This window comes from Microcebus murinus, chromosome 29 (genome assembly GCF_040939455.1).
Source record: "Microcebus murinus isolate Inina chromosome 29, M.murinus_Inina_mat1.0, whole genome shotgun sequence".
Lineage (NCBI taxonomy): Eukaryota > Metazoa > Chordata > Mammalia > Primates > Cheirogaleidae > Microcebus > Microcebus murinus.
The window spans coordinates 10,577,460-10,594,418 of record NC_134132.1 but is presented as its reverse complement, the minus strand read 5'-3'; the positions used below and the strand labels follow the sequence as shown (position 1 = coordinate 10,594,418).

Below are 16,959 nucleotides of genomic sequence, written 5' to 3'. Positions count from 1 at the left end.
CAATTTGCAAGATACTGGACATAGAAACTCTGTTTGTAATGCCAGATAACTGACCCCGATCAGAAAATTCTGTACGTGACATACCGGCCGGCCATGAATGCTCTCGTAATACAGCAGGGCCTTCTGCAGAGCCACTTTCTCGTTAGCAATTTGGTCTTTGGTCATATCCTGTATAAACGCAGGGACAGAGAAATGAAAGAGAAGGAAAACATTTGTGAATATTCCAACTTCTTTATTTAAACAAATCTAGCAAAGCAAGTTAAACAGAATCCTCTTGCAATAGCTCCTCTAGCTCTATCCAAAGTCCACTTGGGAATGAGCTCTCCAGAGCTCTTGCTAGCCACACGGGCAACACAACAGGACAGCCACACCTGCTTGATCTCCCACGCAGCCGCAAAGGCGTGCTGAATACTGAGGCGAGCAGGGCTGTCAGGTACATGGGGCTTAGCCTGATGGCCCATGCAATGGCCACGGTTACAGGCGACACAGTCCCCAAGGTTTGCCTATAACTCTTCTACCTCAGAAGTCACCAAAGCAGCTATTAACCTAAACAAGTTCATTCTGCACTATATATAACACAATAGAGTTTTCTGCTTTCAATCTGTAGTCAAAAACCGAAGTACCCACAGTCGACCCGCTCTGCAGTTGTTTCATCTGCCTCTCCAGACACGTGGGAGTGTGGCAGGTTTGCAAAGCCATCACCTTCCCGCGGGGACGCGGGCAGCACGCCCGTACTTCCACCGCGCGCACTCCAAAGGCTCAGGAGCCGCAGTTACTCGCGGACGTCACGGAACCCTCGCACCTTAATGTCCTCAGGCCGGCTGGACTCCGCTCGCTTCTCCTGGAGCTTCCTCTGGATAGACTCGAGCGTGGCTTCGATGCTAGGCTTCATTGCTTTGTCCACCAGCTCTTGCTTCTTCTCATCTTCCTTCTCAAGCTGGGAACCGAAACTCTTGGGGAGCGTGTTACTTCGCTGCCGCATCCTGGGAGTGAGGTCCTCTTCAGAGATCCTGAGCTTTGACTCTAGTTGAGAAGATTTAGGGGGTAGAGCGAGATGAGAACTGATGTCTGCTAAACACAAACTGTTTTCCTGTGGTGTCAGTAACTGCTCAGTGCTGTCACTTTTCAGAGAGTATCTAATTCCTGTATCAGAAGAAATCCCCGAGTTGTTACGTAAAACCTGAGATGATGATGATGTCTTCTCGGCTTATGTGGACTGTTCCCCTAACCCTAACTCCTGAGAAAGCTCTGGCTACTCACCATCCACGCTCTGGCCACACCAGCCTGTGTGTTGTTCTCAGAGTGGGGCAGATGCCTTTCCATACTTGTTCCCTAAGTTTTTTTTTTTTTTAGAGTGTGTATATATATATATATATATATATATATATATATATATATATATAAAGTATTTTTTATGTGAATTTTAATTTTTTCCCATTTTTTTATTTCAGCATATTATGGGGGTACAAATGTTAAGGTTACGTATATTGGCCATGTCCCCCCCCCCCCCAGTCAGAGCTTCAAGCGTGACCATCCCCCAAACGTTGCACATCTCACTCATTATGTTTGTATATACCCATCCCCTCCTACCCTCTCCCACCGGCCCGACACCCGATAGATGTTATTCCTATATGTCCACTTAGGTGCCGATCAGTTAATATCAATTTGCTGGTGAGTACACGTGGTGCTTGTTTTTCCATTCTTGGGATACTTCACTTAGTAAAATGGGCTCCAGCTCTGGCCAGGAAAATACAAGAGGTGCTAGATCACCGTTGTTTCTTAAAGCTGAATAGTACCCCATGGTGTACATAGACCACATTTTATTAATCCACTCATGTATTGATGGGCACCTGTGTTCCCTAAGTTTTTAAAGTTATTTACTGATCTAATGCCTAACCACTGGCTGACTTCTCCTATATGATTTACAAGCCTCATTTGGAAATTATTTTTATTTTATATTCTACTTAGTTGTTTATATGACTCTATCTCTTAAAGGACAAGCAAGCTGTCTGAGGGACAGGGGGCAGGGCCAAACCCTTTTCAGATTCATCTACGTCTGCATGTTTACTCCTAACACACCAGCAAACGAAGCCTTGGATTACACAGGTGCTTAAGATGTGTTGACTTGAAACCTCTCTTCTTCTACTAGTGATTTAGGAAAACGAAGAAATGCTGCAGAATCTTAGCTGATCTAGCTGCCCTATGACTGAGATGAGAGGGAGACGTGGGGAAGCAGCCACCCTGAATCACTGAGAACATGGGGAAGCGTCTCCCAGGAGCCGGGAACACCTTGGCAGTGGCACCCGGCACGAGGGGAGGTGATGGGCTCCAGTGGTACAGAAGCCGCGAGACAGATCCACCACTTCACCCACCTTTCAGCTGTTTTCGGAATTTGGCGAGATCGTTTGTCCACTTCAGAACCTCAGGATTGGCTGCTTTGTCGCTGTGGGAAGGCTGAGAAAAGGAAGTCTAGAGTCAATGTTTTAGAACATTGGGGCAGGGAAAAATAAAGAAGTGTTTGATTATAAGGACTAGCACATAGAAAAAAAAAAAAAGAAAAAAAAAAAAAAGAAGTGTTTGATCATTTTTTGTCTTAAATAGGAAGGAAAAGTTGAGTCCTATCGGAATAGGAAACCATGATCCATGATACAAATGTCGTAAGTGTAATTCACTATCCTTCTTTACATATGGTTATTTTTGATACTTTCACAGAATCCCTCAGAGGCAAAATGCCAGATTTTCATGGTCAGGAATTCCCGTGAGGTCCCTGTTTCCATTATTTGTAGAGTCCAGCCTGTGAGGCCGACAGAGTAGAAAACAGAGGAGGAGATAATGTTGTGCATTGCAACCACCACAAAAAATGCCTTTGGCACTCTTGTGGGAAATGCTAAGGGCACAGCTGAGGGTAGAAGGAGCTCAGTACTAATGAAATTTTGGGAGATAATACTGAATTAAGTTTTGGCCAGACTAAAGATTTCACTGGACAGTTTTCTTCCATTCTTGCTCATTGATAAATTTATAAAACGTAGACTTCAACTTTCAATTTACTTGTAAGAATACACTTGGGCAAGAAGGGCGCAAATGCCGACACATGATGACTGGGTTTATCCAGGTTTTCTCTCCAGTTTTTTCTGCCCTTTTGTTTTGAGATTCTCTAGAAAACTCCCTTAACCCTTTTATCGCTTCTTCGAGTTGCTGACAGGCTAATGGCACGAGAGGACGAGGACAGCGGGAGGGGCACTTACTCTGTACTTCCGCTCTTCTTCAAATCTGTCCTCGAACTTCCGGATTTTCTTTTTCAGGGTCTGAATCCTCCGTGTGAGCTGGGCGGGTGTCAGGTCCTCCTGCTCGTCATCGTAGGACCCCAGAGAGGAGCTTCGCCGCCTGCGAGGGACACGACTCGGGTCAGCCCGCCCACGCGCAGTCTCTGCCTGCCGAGAGGGGCTCCGGGGCTGGAGACGCCGCAGGGAGGAGGAGGAAGAGGAGGAGGAGGAAGAGGAGGAGGACAAAACAGCCTCCGCCCTCTTGAATAAAAGAAGTTGACGGATTCATTTTGTGACTTTGAGCTCCGTATGTCCCACCTATTAAATACGTCTAACCTTTTCTAGCTCACGTTTACGGTTAGCAAAGGCAGGGCTGAATGTCTACCCTTGCTTTGGGCCTAAAAGTTAAGTCTGGCAGAGCTTTGGAAAGAAGGTGCTAAGAAAATCCAATACATGACCCTGCAGCTGGGCCGCAGTTCACGTGAAAAACTACAACACGGCCTGTGCACTAGGATGGAGAAGGTCACATGTTTCTCCTCAGACTCACGACTTCATTTTTAAAAAAGTTGCCGGCCATCAGCGCCATTCCTATCTTTTCTAATGCTGTGTGTGTGTGTGTGGGGTGTGTGGCATTTTCTCAGCAGCAGCAGAGAACATACCTCGTGAAAGAATGGGAGTTCGGGGGGGAAGGGGGCACTTCCGTGTCATCCAGGTACTGCCGACTCTGCCCGTAAGTGTGGAAGCGAGGGGAGAGCATGGGGTCGCTGTCCCCGTCCAGCAGCTGGCGGATCAGCCGCCCGGCCTGCGGGGACAGGTGGGCTTCATCGGGGGCGCCGCCCTCCCTGTGCCAGGAGGAGATCTCGGGCGTGGGCTCTGGAAAAGAAGGTGGCAAGAGGTCAGAACCGTTCTTTAGAGCACGCTTGTTCCCCCTGTTTCCCGAATGCTTTAGGAAGCTGCCCACTGAATGGCCTCCCGTTTTAGATCTAAGGCCCAGACTGGGGACACTATGCCTCAATGGAAATCACCGGTACATCTGACAGCCACCGCCTACGTTTTATCTCCATTCTCCCTTGCTTTCAAAGGGAATTTGCTAGCACTGCCCTGAGGAACAGCCTTGAAGGTCCCGAGCCCAGCAGATCAGCGATGATAGCTTTTCTGCGTGAGGACATTATTGAAAACAATAGCAAGTGTGGCAGGGAGGGAGATATTTGGTGTCACGAATATACACCCTTAAAAACAACTGAGGATTCAGGCTAAGAAACCACATCAATCTTGCAAGAGCCTATTTATTCAGGAGTTTACAACTTTCTTTTAGGTCATGCAGTAAGCTGTTTTGTGTGCTTCTGCTTAGTGCGCTGGGATTAGCATGCTTAAGATGCATGCTTGGCATTGGAAACTTCAGAAGGCGCTCAAGACTACGGTTAGAGAAAGAGACACATACATAAATTAGTCAAGAGAAAAAAGCATGCCTTACAAAGGAAAGATCTGTATAAATTATTTTAGACGATCTGTAAGACAAAACCATATTCAGCACAAAATCCTGACCTGTCATTTTGGGAGAAAAGGGGGTGATGTTTCAATCTACTTACTGCAAGACTCACCTCCATATATACCTCCCCATATTAAAAAATCCCATCTAAAAGATTTAAAAGATGGATCTCAAATGATATTGGGTATTTCATTTGTAATACTTGGCATTAAAAAAAAAAAAGTTATGCTTTAAACTCACTTGTGGATTACCATGATCACATAAGGCCGCAATTTGGCCATGATCTTAAATTCTGGGATTCCTAGAGTCTGAATCATCAACTGTTGCTTCTTCAACTATCGTATTATAAGATGTACAAAATTATCTTAAATAAGTGTTTATTCAGCCTTCTATCTAAAAAGGCCATACGAGAACTGCAGAATGTTAGGGCTGAGTGTGACTTCATGCGTCATTTGATCTTGTGACTTCTCAGCCTTGACTGCACATCAGAGTCACGAGGGGAGATTTAAATGACCACCAGCACAGAGGCTCTCGCACCACCCAGGTAAACAGAGTATTTAGGTGAGGGCCCAGTGGACTCCCCCTGTAAAAGCTGTCCAAGCCGTGTGCAGCCAGGTCTGAGAACCACTGACCCAACCCAACTGGTGACAGACAAGGAGGAAACTGAAACCCCAAGAGCTGAGACTAGAAGCAGAGTCTCCCAACTTCCAGACATGTATGTGCCAAGTGCTTCCCTCACAGCGATGACTGCCTGAGATTTCTGAAGACCCCACAGTCTAATAGAGAAGATGAGCACATCCATTTAAAAAAATTAGCCTCGTATGGAATGAGGCTCATGGGTTCTCAAAATTTCAAGAGAACCAAGTTATTTGGGAACACAGACGAAAAGATAAATATTTTGAAAAATGAAAGCAGTGTTAAAGACAGATTCTTATCTAATGAGGCTCAAAAAGTGGCAGAGAATATGTTGGTAGAGACACTTGGCTAAAGCTGGAGGCGAACAGGAGGTGTTTCGTCATTTGTGCTAACACCACCAGTCTGCTCCTCCTAAGCGGTGAGGCGCAGGCATGAGCAGCTCAGAGCTGCCAACACACGAGAATAAAAAGTGGACCGAGAGGGGAGGCAAGGAGCAAGTAAGAGGAAAGTAAGTCCTAGAAAAAACAAAAAATGTAGTGTTCACTTGTAGAAAATGGAACTATAAAAGGGACCAGGTTGCATCTTCTCTTCCATGGCATTACGTAAGACAGCAGGAATTTTCTGCAAGGACTAAAATTAACTGAGCCACCAGGGGAAGGGTTAAGGTGGCCTGAACAGTAGTGCAGCAGGCACTAGCCTGCCAAGGAGTGGCAAAGGGAGCAAAACAACGGGGGCGGGCACGCGGCCGTGCAGGGACAGAGGGCTTTGGCAACATGAGGTCTGATGTCGACCTTGGCATATGGGTGGGCTGGTTGATTTGACACTTCTACTCATTAAAATTTAGCTTGAAAAGGTGTTACCTTAACATGCTGAAGCCCTTCAATTTGTCTGAATCTAGTAGAATATCTCTTCTAAAATGTTACAACTAATCTGTGGTTTTCAACCATATGGTCTCTTTGCATAGAAAATTTTACTACAAGAGTGTGTCTGTGCCCATCAACCAAACATGTCTCCAATAAAAGAGAAATTGTGATATTGAAATCACTATAAACTACTAATCATGGAAATGAATTATCGTTATTTGCTTTGTGGCTAACAAAGGGCCATCCGTCAGTTTTCTCGTTTCTTGTTCTGTGGCTCCATTCCTGACCAATCACTTCAAGACGGAAAGAGCAAATATGTCCTTTACTGAGTATCACCAATAGTATCTAGTAAACACAGCTGAAGAAATTCTATCTTACAGGTGACATTTTTCTCTTAAAGCACATAGTTAGAACAAATGAATTCACTTATTTAAAAATGAGCAATGTAAAATCATTAAGAATTTCAGCTTTAACAAAATAAAAAGGAACGTTTCATCATTACCCTGCAGGTAGAACAGAACTGAAAAGTTTTTCCCTTATGCAAAATGAAATGCTTACATGATTGCTCTCTCAGTTTCCTCTCTTTCCTGATATTCTACACGGGCTTATAATTTAAGGCTCCTATTCAAAAGAGTTATAAAATGACATGTAATACATAGTTCGATATAACTAAACAATCAATAAAATCAACTGTTCTCCCGTTTGAGTTTGAAATGATCTAAAAATACAAGGCTGTCTCATGTTCTGATAGTTGGCACTCAACTAGAAAAACAAGAAAGAACTAAGGAAGGACGGTGTGGTATATAATGTGTCCAATTACATTACCTGCCTAGAGAGCCAGTTTTGAGGATGTATTCACTGACCATTCCCAATTGCTAGTTTGGAAAATATTTTAACCAGTAATTCTAGTGCAAGGAAGGAGACAAGAGAATGTTGCAAGAAAATTATTCAAAGGGAAAACAGAAAAGAAGTTTGGACTTCTTTTGGACTTCACTTTGGACTGTCTTCCTAAACCACCAGATAAAATAAATGCATTTTCATATGTAGACCCAAATTCCTCAGGTAACACTGATTTTGCTTTTTAGTCATGTGTCTAGTCACAATGAACTCTGGACGTAAGTATGACATGTCTATTAAAAATTAATCCACCTGGTCAGCTGACATCACAGGAGGTCACAAATAACAGAGATAAAAGCTGTATGCTTGCTACTTAAGTAATAAAAAATAATAGGTCCCAGGGGAGTTCTAATTCACACAATATAGCACACGTGGAAAAAAGGAAATTCACCATAGGAAGAAGAAACGTGCCTCTGAGTAATGCTGATGTGGTCACTGTAACATAGCCACTCTCTGCTTAGCTGGCTGGATCCACTTACTATACAAAAGAAAACTGGCTATCCAGATGATTTATTTCCAAGGAATCTGCAAAGGATTAAGGAAGCTGATGTTTTCCACATTTCATTTCCACCTATGTTATTTAGAACAATTACTACTTGGCATGATGTTGTAACTTCCTTCTCAGCTGAGCTAGAAGGTACTTGCATATCCTGAATGTAGAAAGATGTAAGCCCTCCTGGGGCGGCGGCTCCTTTACTGGGGGAATCCTTCTAGAAAATTCCCTTTAGTGTTCCAAAATTTAACCTTAGAACAATGGTAGTGCTATTAAATTGTCTGAATAGTCTTACAAACTATCAGAGTTAGAAGGAACCTTAGCAATCAGCTTTATCAATCACGAGTTTAATCCTGAAATTTCATTCATCTGCTCTGCCTGTATTTACAAAGTTAGTAAGCAGGCCCTTAATAGCTCTATTTAAATCACCGTGTGGAACAGGACAGGGCTGCGGACTTTACCTAATGATCATACCCCCATTTGAAGTGACTTTGATCCATTTATCTGCACATTTAAGTGCAGCTAGTTAATCCACGACTAATTCACGACCCTGTCAGTCTTCCCTTTCACATCTCTTGACAAGGTTGTCATGCAGGCCCTGTCAAAGGCCCAGCAAAGGTCTTTTCTTTCTTTCTTTTTTTTTTGAGACAGAGTCTCTCTCTGTTGTCCGGGCTAGAGTGCCGTGGCGTCAGCCTCGCTCACAGCAACCTCCAACTCCTGGGCTCAAGCGATCCTCCTGCCTCAGCCTCCCGAGTAGCTGGAACTATATATAGGCACGCGCCACCATGCCCGGCTCATTTTTTTATATATATATATATAATGTTGGCCAATGAATTTCTTTCTATTTATAGTAGAGACGGGGTCTAGCTCTTGCTCAGGCTGGTTTTGAACTCCTGACCTTGAGCGATCCTCCCACCTCGGCCTCCTAGAGTGCTAGGATTACAGGCGTGAGCCACCGTGCTGGCCCAAAGGTCTTTTCAAATGCACCATTTTCCTAATGCAAAGGAAGCCTGGCAGTGGCTCACGCCTGTAATTCTAGCACTCTGGGAGGCCAAGGCAGGAGGACTTCTTGAGCTCAGGAGTTCAAGACCAGCCTAAGTAGAAGTGAGACCATGTCTCTACTAAAAAAAAAAATAGAAAAATTAGCTGGGCATGGTGGTGAGCTCCTGTAGTCCTAGCTACGTGGGAGGCTGAGGCAGGAGGATCGCTTGAGCACAGGAGTCTGAGGTTGCTGTGAGCTATGATGATGCCACTGTATTCTAGCCCAGGCAACAGAGTGAGACTCTTTCTGCAAAAAAAAGAGAAAAAACACAAAGAAAGGAGGTTGGTGTGACATGGTCCTCGGTAAATCTGCAGAGGTGTAGAGGACCTGGTAATTCCTGATTTCTTGTCTGCGCTCAGACCTGTCCATGGTCACCTGGTAGAATTGGGCTCTGGTTTCAAAGGAAGCAAACAGGCTGATTTTTCCTGAAACTGTACTTGGAAATATTTATGGAAGATAATAACAACTAGCACTCACATAGTATGTGCCCACATTGTGCCCACACTGTGCTGAGCACTTCGCATATTTTAGCTCATTTAATCCTTGCAGCAAACTTACTAAATAGATACTACTATATCAATTATTCATTGTTATCTACTGTTGGCTATACCTATGTAAAGATGGGGAAATTAAGGCCAAAACTGAGACAGGTTTACTAACGGGTTGAGCAGCAGAGAGAGGATTTGAACCCAGAGAATCTGGCTCTTTGGTTTACTGCCTGCCAGGATACGACTGGTATTGTTTAGAAAGAAACATCACGTAGAAGTCAGGAGACTTCTTTTGGCTTCAGCTTATCTATGCAATAGAAGGTTCAGCTGGAAAATCTTTCAAGATTTCTTGATTATCTATGCTACTTTTGTGAATTTCCTTTCCAAGTTATTTTCAATAAGCAGTAAGTGATGGGTTAGATTTACAAAGTACTTCATGTCCTTTTAAGAATGCCTCCCCTCCCCCCTGCAATGAAACATTACTATTTTGAGCTGGTCTCAAACTCCTGGGCTCAAGCAATCCTCCTGTCTCAGCCTCCTGAGCAGCTGGGACTACAGGCATGTACCACTGTGCTCAGCTTAAAATGCCCTCTTAAACTTAATTCCACCAGGATAAAAATAAGTGGCTGAGTATTTAAACCTCAGTACTTCCACAAATGGTACCTCTAAATCAACATGAACTGACTGCTTGGGAACATTCTAATTATGCAACTCTGAAGGTTTTTAAACAACAAGAATTATAATTCGATTTGTGTATTCATTTAACTTTGGAGACTAGAAACCCTAATGATGATGATAATAGTAATAATGCTAGGGTCATGTGAATAAATCAATAATGTGCCCTAAAACATAGCTACATACAGAAAAAAAAGATAGAGCATGGTTAGTAACTGCCAACAAGAATAATCACACTCTGATCCTACCTTCACTCTGAGAAGGTTCCGTTCTATGTAGCCTATAGAATCTATGTATTAGTTTCTTAGAGATTTTGTTGCACGGGTTTTCACATTCACAACTTGCATTACTGTGAAGTTTGTTCCTTACTGGAAAGCCACCTTTGTGTTTCTATCTTATTGAAGCTATAAAAAAGGCGATACTTTAGTGATCAGATTTAATCGCTCTCATTCTATCTACCCTTTCTGCAGAAATTCCTTTATTTTAGATTATGCTTATGGCTATATTACTGTTATAATTTGACTGGCAAAGTTAAAATAAACACATAATTTTTTAAAAAGTCACTGAAAGCAGTAACCAAATGATCAAAATGGCCTTGAAATGATTTCATGCAGATTTTTAAGATATGCAAGTCCAATGAGAAATGCGGTATTGCAAAAAAAAAAAAAAAAGTCAAAGCAAGTTATTTCATAAATTACACGGACATTTCCAAGCCTATTAAAATGAAATGTATGTTTTTACAATAACCTTTTTTAAAAAAAATCAATCTAGATTTCCAAAATAAAATGTTGGCTCTGTCATATTATTATTGTTTATCTGGAAGAAAGTTCTTAACATTAATACTTTAAAGAAAACTATTAGTTGGCTTTAAATAACTCTAGAGAGAATTTTCAGCTTTATATTAGCCTATTTAAGTGTGCTAAGAGAGATTAAAACTTATGACTAATAAAGATAAAAATAATCAGAAACCGAGTGCATTTTAGAAGAAGGAAGAAAACAATGTGACTAATTTGAATTCTGACCAAAAATCCTAGTTTTTATCTAGAACGTTATGGCAGACCATATCATTAAGACCCAAATATAGTATTTATTTTGATTACTGCTTTTTTCTTTTATTTGGGTAATAGTGACTCCTACGGGACATTTTCTTGGGTGGAAGCAGGTTGTTTTCGATGTATGAATTAAAAACTAACACAAGATTACTTCGAGGCACACAAAAACAAAAGAAGAACAGAACAGTACCCAGAAATATATCATTTAACTTAAAAACAAAACAATCCCACATTTTCTTTCCTCGGTGAATGTACTGTGAGCTGAAAATATCCAATAAAATCTCAGATCCACTGACTACTTATATAAAAACTAGAACAGTTTTCTTAGATTGCAAGGAGGGAAAACTAGAATAAAAACTGGAATAAAAAGCAGTTTATCAGGCGCACCCCCCCCCATAGCCCTGGAATTCAGGAGTATAACAGGGTTACTCTATTTCACCTTGTGGTCTTTTCACATCACCTCTTCAGCCTTTACCTAGGATCATTAACATAACTTCTTGGTTAAAAAAAGTACTTCTTGGTTTAAAAAAGAGAAGGGGTAGGAATAGAAGACAAGGAAATCCAGTCTCTGAAAGGATTTTCATAGCTGTGACCCTGTGCTAAAGCACTGGCATGCTGCTCTTTTGGAAATCAGGGGCCGTTTTTCCCTCCTGGACCCTTCAAACACATACTTTATAGAGGCAGACTGGCATTTATTTTGGATATGCACTGATACAAGTTTGGATGCAGACACATGGATAATGAAAGACTCAGCAGCTTGATAAAAGTGCTGCAATCTCCTCCCTGAAGTACAGTTTGGACAAAGCTACTCTCTTCTCACAAGTAAATTTCTAATGTAGTTACCTAAAGTGTTTAAAAAAAAAAAAAAAACAATCTAAATATTACAGGCTTCCAGTAAGAAGCACTTTTATTTCAGTGTTCTCTTTGATAAGCAAATCCCTTAAGTTCGTTAACTGGGATTTAAAAAAAAAAAAACAAAACTATCCATAAAAACAAACATAGAAACAAAGCAAACCCAAAATCTTTCTTGAAAAATGGGAAGGATATTTACTGAGGGAGGAAGGTGGCTGGCAGGTAGTAGAGGGAAGATCAGGGATCCTAAAGGCAGAAAAGCTAAATTGCACACTGTTCCTTATCACTCTGCTTGGTACTACTTGGGCGGGGGGCGGGGAGGAGGCACTGGGGGAGACACACACATAGGCACTCCTGGTGAGTTAAAAAGAAAAAAGGACTGCAAGGTGACATTATGATAGAGGGCAAGCACATTTTCTTTCTCAGATTGCATCTACCCTCAGCAACATTTAACCTGAGATATTCCAATGCCAGATAAAGGATTTTCGGTCGTTTAGAAATGTAGTTACTCCTGCATGCATAGCTCTCTCTCTCTCTTATCTACGTACTCACACGGTTACGTGCCTCTCTCATTTGTGCTCTTACTTATATATGCTGCTCCAGTTTTAAGCCCTCCGAGTACCAGGCGACCCTACCTTCCCAGCCCTTCTCATCACACAATGCAGTCAGGTCCAGCTGGGGCGCCTCGGAGACAAAGCTCTCCTGCTGGTCATCGGCATCTTGATTCCTCTGCTGTTTGGTGTCAGGTATGCCTGGATGCTCCTGGATCTTCATCGTGGGGCTCTGCAATAACAGCACAGTGTCCCCAGATTTCTGTCACTCAACAAAACCCAAAAATGTCTGCAGCAATTCCACTCCTTCCGGATGAAACCTCCCAAGGCACAGCTGCTAATGCACCCGGCACAGAAATCAGAATCATGGCTTGATGCCCCCCAGATACGAGCTGGCCGCTTGCACGCAAAAAGCGACCGTCCATCTGCGTCCCTTTAACTTTCCTCAGGCTGCTCTTCCTGATAACTGTAGGCAGCTGACAGTCTTCATGGTTACTGATTGGGGCCAGGAATGAGGGTAAGGAGTTTGTATTTTCTTAAAGGAGTAGGGCTCTCCTAACTATAAACAACAACAACAAAAAGCCCCAGCTACTGCTGTTGCCAAGGCTGTAGCAGCAACATGGTGTGTCTTTCTTGCATGCAGACTTCTTGCCCCTTAGGTAAACAGTCCCGCAAAGCCGGGAGCAGAGGCTGTGTACACGAACTCTCCCCCACTGGCCCTGCAGGCTTAGATCAATTAAGCCGGGCTAGCTGCACATTCCCAGATTTCCTGTGGTTGTTTTCTCGCTGAGTGTGGGGAGGACAGACTATTTATGGAGGAGCTCTGGGTATTAAAGCATTGTTGCGCAAATTCAAACAGCACAGGGGTTTGGCGTCTCATGTCAGCTAGCAGTGAGGAATACAGACTCTGGAAACGAGCCAAAATGACACAGGGAGCATGACTTTTTGTAAGTAAAAAGTCAAAAGCCTGCAAGTCAGTGATGCATACTTTATATCTTACAAATATGCAACGGCCCCTTGTTTTCCTACTATTCATCTGCTCTGAATATTACACACTCAGTTACACTTGGTTTTGCTCATTGGTGGCAGCTACACCCGGGTCAGACATCTGAGTAATAGGAAAACTTCAAGCTATTTTATGTTTTTAAAAAAATGCATTGAAAGTAATTCTACTACATTGAAATTCTCTTTTTACCTTGTTCTCTTGACGTCTTGTAAACTCAACCATTATCTCTCTTACCTCTCTCACATAAAATCAAACAAAAATGTTTATAAAAGAGTTTACTCACAAATATATTTCTCATGTGGCATAGAGCTGTACAAAAGATTTTCTTTGTGAGTAACTGGAAATTTATTTTAGCAAATATATTATTAAATGAAAGAACTAAAAACATCTGGAAATCATAAATGACTGCATTAATGTATGAGAAATGTTCTTCTGCTTAAAATAAAGCACTACTTAAGACTTCCAGCTACTGTTAACAGCTATCCAACCCACTTTGAAATCACCAGGGGAATAGACAGGGCTTTTACCCTTATATTTCCATGAAATGATGCATGAGAACCAGTATTTTCTTCACATTTGGGGTAAAATGAAACTCTATCAATTAGGTCATGATGAGCTACTGAAATCAGATGGCAATGCCAAGTAAATTTGGAGCTTTAAGATCCTTAAAAAATGGGGAAAAATCAGATAAGGCATTTATGTCACAAAAATTATTTCTTCCTTGAGATAAAGCTAAAGTACACCAGGGTTAAATGCTCACATTTGGTGCTCAGCTTTTTAAAAGTTAACAGGGTCAGTTATCAATCAAGTGTGTGAGAGAGAAAGAGAGAGAGAATATGTATACAGCAAATACACATTTTCTCCACAACGATAATGCTTGTTACATTTAGAGACATCAAAAAGGGGGAAGAATACAGAAATCTCATTTCAATTTTAAAGCATGGTATTTTCTTCATGAGAAACACACATCAAGTCATACAAGCTGTAATGCCATGGAAAGGACATCTGAGTCTGCTCTCGGGCAGTCTTGGGTTTGAAGTGTGGCTCTGACATTTACTAGCCTGGTGGCTTTGGCCGAGTTCCTTCTCTTCTCTGGGCTTCCATCTCCTACTCTTTACAATGTCATTAATGACACAATCTTGCAAGGGTTCTTGAAGAGCTGACAGGGAGTATGACAGGCCTCTAGCCTGGTGCCCAGGGCACAAGGGACGCACAAACGGAAGCCATCACTCTATTAGTGTCTGGCATCGTATGAAGACGGATGAGTCAAGCATTGCCACGCCTCAAAACTGCTGGAGAAAGGAAATGGACAAGGCACATACAACTGCAGTTCAGGGTGGAACATACCACGTCAAAGGATGGAACGGCATTTTAAATGCATTATGAAAACATATTAGCAAGAAGAGCCACTCGTGTATCTGCCATAAATCAGTAACAGCAACTTTGCTGTGGCAGGAGATAGGTGTGGGTCGGAGGGGCGGGGAGGAGAGCCCCTCACACAGAAGGGAGGAGGAAGAACAAGTGCAAAGGCAGGCGTGAGAGCAGGGTGCGCATGGTCACAGCAAGAGAAGAGGTCCTGGGTGACCAGCCCATAGGACAGGAAGGGAGCACGGTGGATAATGAGGGTGTCAGCTGAGCACATGCTGGACTCTGAAAGGCCTTATGCTGGGCTAAGTATTATGTACTTATATTATCTATAAATATATATTATGCTAGGCTGTTATATCTTTACATATTATATAAATATATATTACATAAGAGGGCTGCTCATTTGTCAGGTGCTAGAGATAGAAAGATAAAACTTATTCATTCGAAAGAAATGATTTTTGAGCACTAGGGAAAGTGCAGTGGACAAAATAAAGTCTCTGTCATAATGAATCTTACAGGAAGGTGACAGTTAATAACAAATAAAAAACATTCGGACTATGGAGAAAAATCAAGCAAGGTGAGAGGGATGTTGGTGGCAGGGGTTGAGGTCTCTCACCTTACACTGTGTTCAGGGAAGGCCACTCTGATCAAGTGACATGAGCGGAAATGTGAAGGAAGTGAGAATGTGAACCATCTGTGGAAAGAGCATTCCAGGAAGAAAAAAGGCAAGTGCAAAGGCCCTGAGGCACGGTCATTTTTGTATGATTCAGGAATAACAAAGAGGTCATTGTAGCTGGAGTCCAGCAAAAGACAGTCAGGGCCTCCACAAATGAGTGTTTAGGATGTGTACTGTGCCATGTATAATGGGGCATCCTTCATACTATAGACCTGTGTTAACTTATGTGAGCTTCTGGACTTCCTGGCCGATTTCTGGCACAGCCCAGGCGAGATCCCTCCTCCATAAACCTATACCAGCTAGCACAGCCATGGACTTGGCATGGCGAACACCTACCCTACCTGGAAATACACGTGCAGGAAATACATGTGTATCTTGGCTCTGTCCTGCTGTGCTCTCATCAGTCCCTGAGGTTGCTCTCTCACGTGCCCGCTGCTCCTAGAAGCCAGAGTCCCAATTTCTGGCCCTCTGGTCTCTGAACCTGACATGGCTGCCTTGCCTGGGGTTGCAGAGTGGGCTGCTGGCGGGTTTTTGTGAGCATGGGTGCCAGGGATGTTGCTCTGTGGCCGCCCATGGTGAAGCTCTTCAGGTTCTATAGCAAAACCCTAGCATTAAAAACCGCTCTGCTTTCAAATGTTAGTCTCAGGTGCGGGAGGCACCTTGCCAGGCTGCTCCACACTCTCTAACAGTGCTTATCATACAGTACTGCAAATATTGTCTGTTTGCTTGTAGATCATTAGGGTTAAAATGTCAAGGGCATCCTCTAACAGCAAGGTATTTTTGATTTCACTGTTTATTATTTATATGTCTAATATCTTCAGTTCAATCAGAGAATAAATAAATTTCCCAACTTTCCAGATGTCCCTACATTGTGATGTGACACACCAAACCCTTGTCAAAAATGCTATCTATACTACATGCAAACAACACTAAATATCGAAATAAACTAGGTGTTTGGCTCTTAGGTGAGATAATGTAATATGGCAGATTAGGGTGGGTTTTGGAGGCAGAAACCCAAGATTAAATATCAGCTTTATTAGCTGTGAGGCCTTCAGTGAGTAAACCTCTTTGAACTTTAGCATTTTTCCCTCTAATACAGGAAACGAGGCTTTGTAAGATTGTTGTGAGGATTAAGCAAAAAAAAAAAAAAAAGTATAAAAAAGCTGATAGAAACTGTAAAAAAAAAATGCTATTTCCATTTATACTCTACCTCCCTTTCCCATTCATTCATTTGGCAAATTTTTATTGAACTATTATACTATGCCCAAGGCACTGGAATTAGGAGCAAACAAGATACAGGATTTAGTGAGGAAGAGAGACATTGAACATACAAGTGCCAACTGTCACATATGCTATAAAAGAAAAACACGGGGTGCTAGAGAGCAAATATGGAGACAGCTCACCTCTTTTGGGGTCTCAAGTGACATTTCACATTCGGGTCAAGACATGTCCCTGTCCAGTTGGGGCCTTTTTCTATTAATATTTCCAGACTTTATTGATCCTGCTCATTCCCTGGCTTGGAAAAGTTGGTGAATTTTTGTTCCGTCCCTTCTCCCTCCCTGCACAGGATATGGACAAGTGGCCCAGTTAATGGCTTACGAGAGCCGG

At 42.5% G+C, this 16,959-nt stretch overlaps 1 protein-coding gene across 13 annotated transcripts in view; it reads right to left on the bottom strand.

Annotated features, from left to right (window-relative positions):
• FAM13A (family with sequence similarity 13 member A) overlaps window positions 1-16,959 on the bottom strand; it is a 245,794-nt gene that overhangs the window by 21,014 nt on the left and 207,821 nt on the right. For all 13 annotated transcript variants that reach the window (XM_075998712.1, XM_075998709.1, XM_075998710.1 and 10 more), the window contains 6 exons: window positions 12,386-12,533; window positions 3,923-4,136; window positions 3,246-3,384; window positions 2,373-2,454; window positions 803-1,023; window positions 85-168 (listed from right to left, as the gene is read on the bottom strand). In XM_075998712.1, coding sequence (XP_075854827.1) covers window positions 85-168; window positions 803-1,023; window positions 2,373-2,454; window positions 3,246-3,384; window positions 3,923-4,136; window positions 12,386-12,533 — 888 coding nt within the window. The remainder of the gene's footprint in view (window positions 1-84; window positions 169-802; window positions 1,024-2,372; window positions 2,455-3,245; window positions 3,385-3,922; window positions 4,137-12,385; window positions 12,534-16,959) is intronic.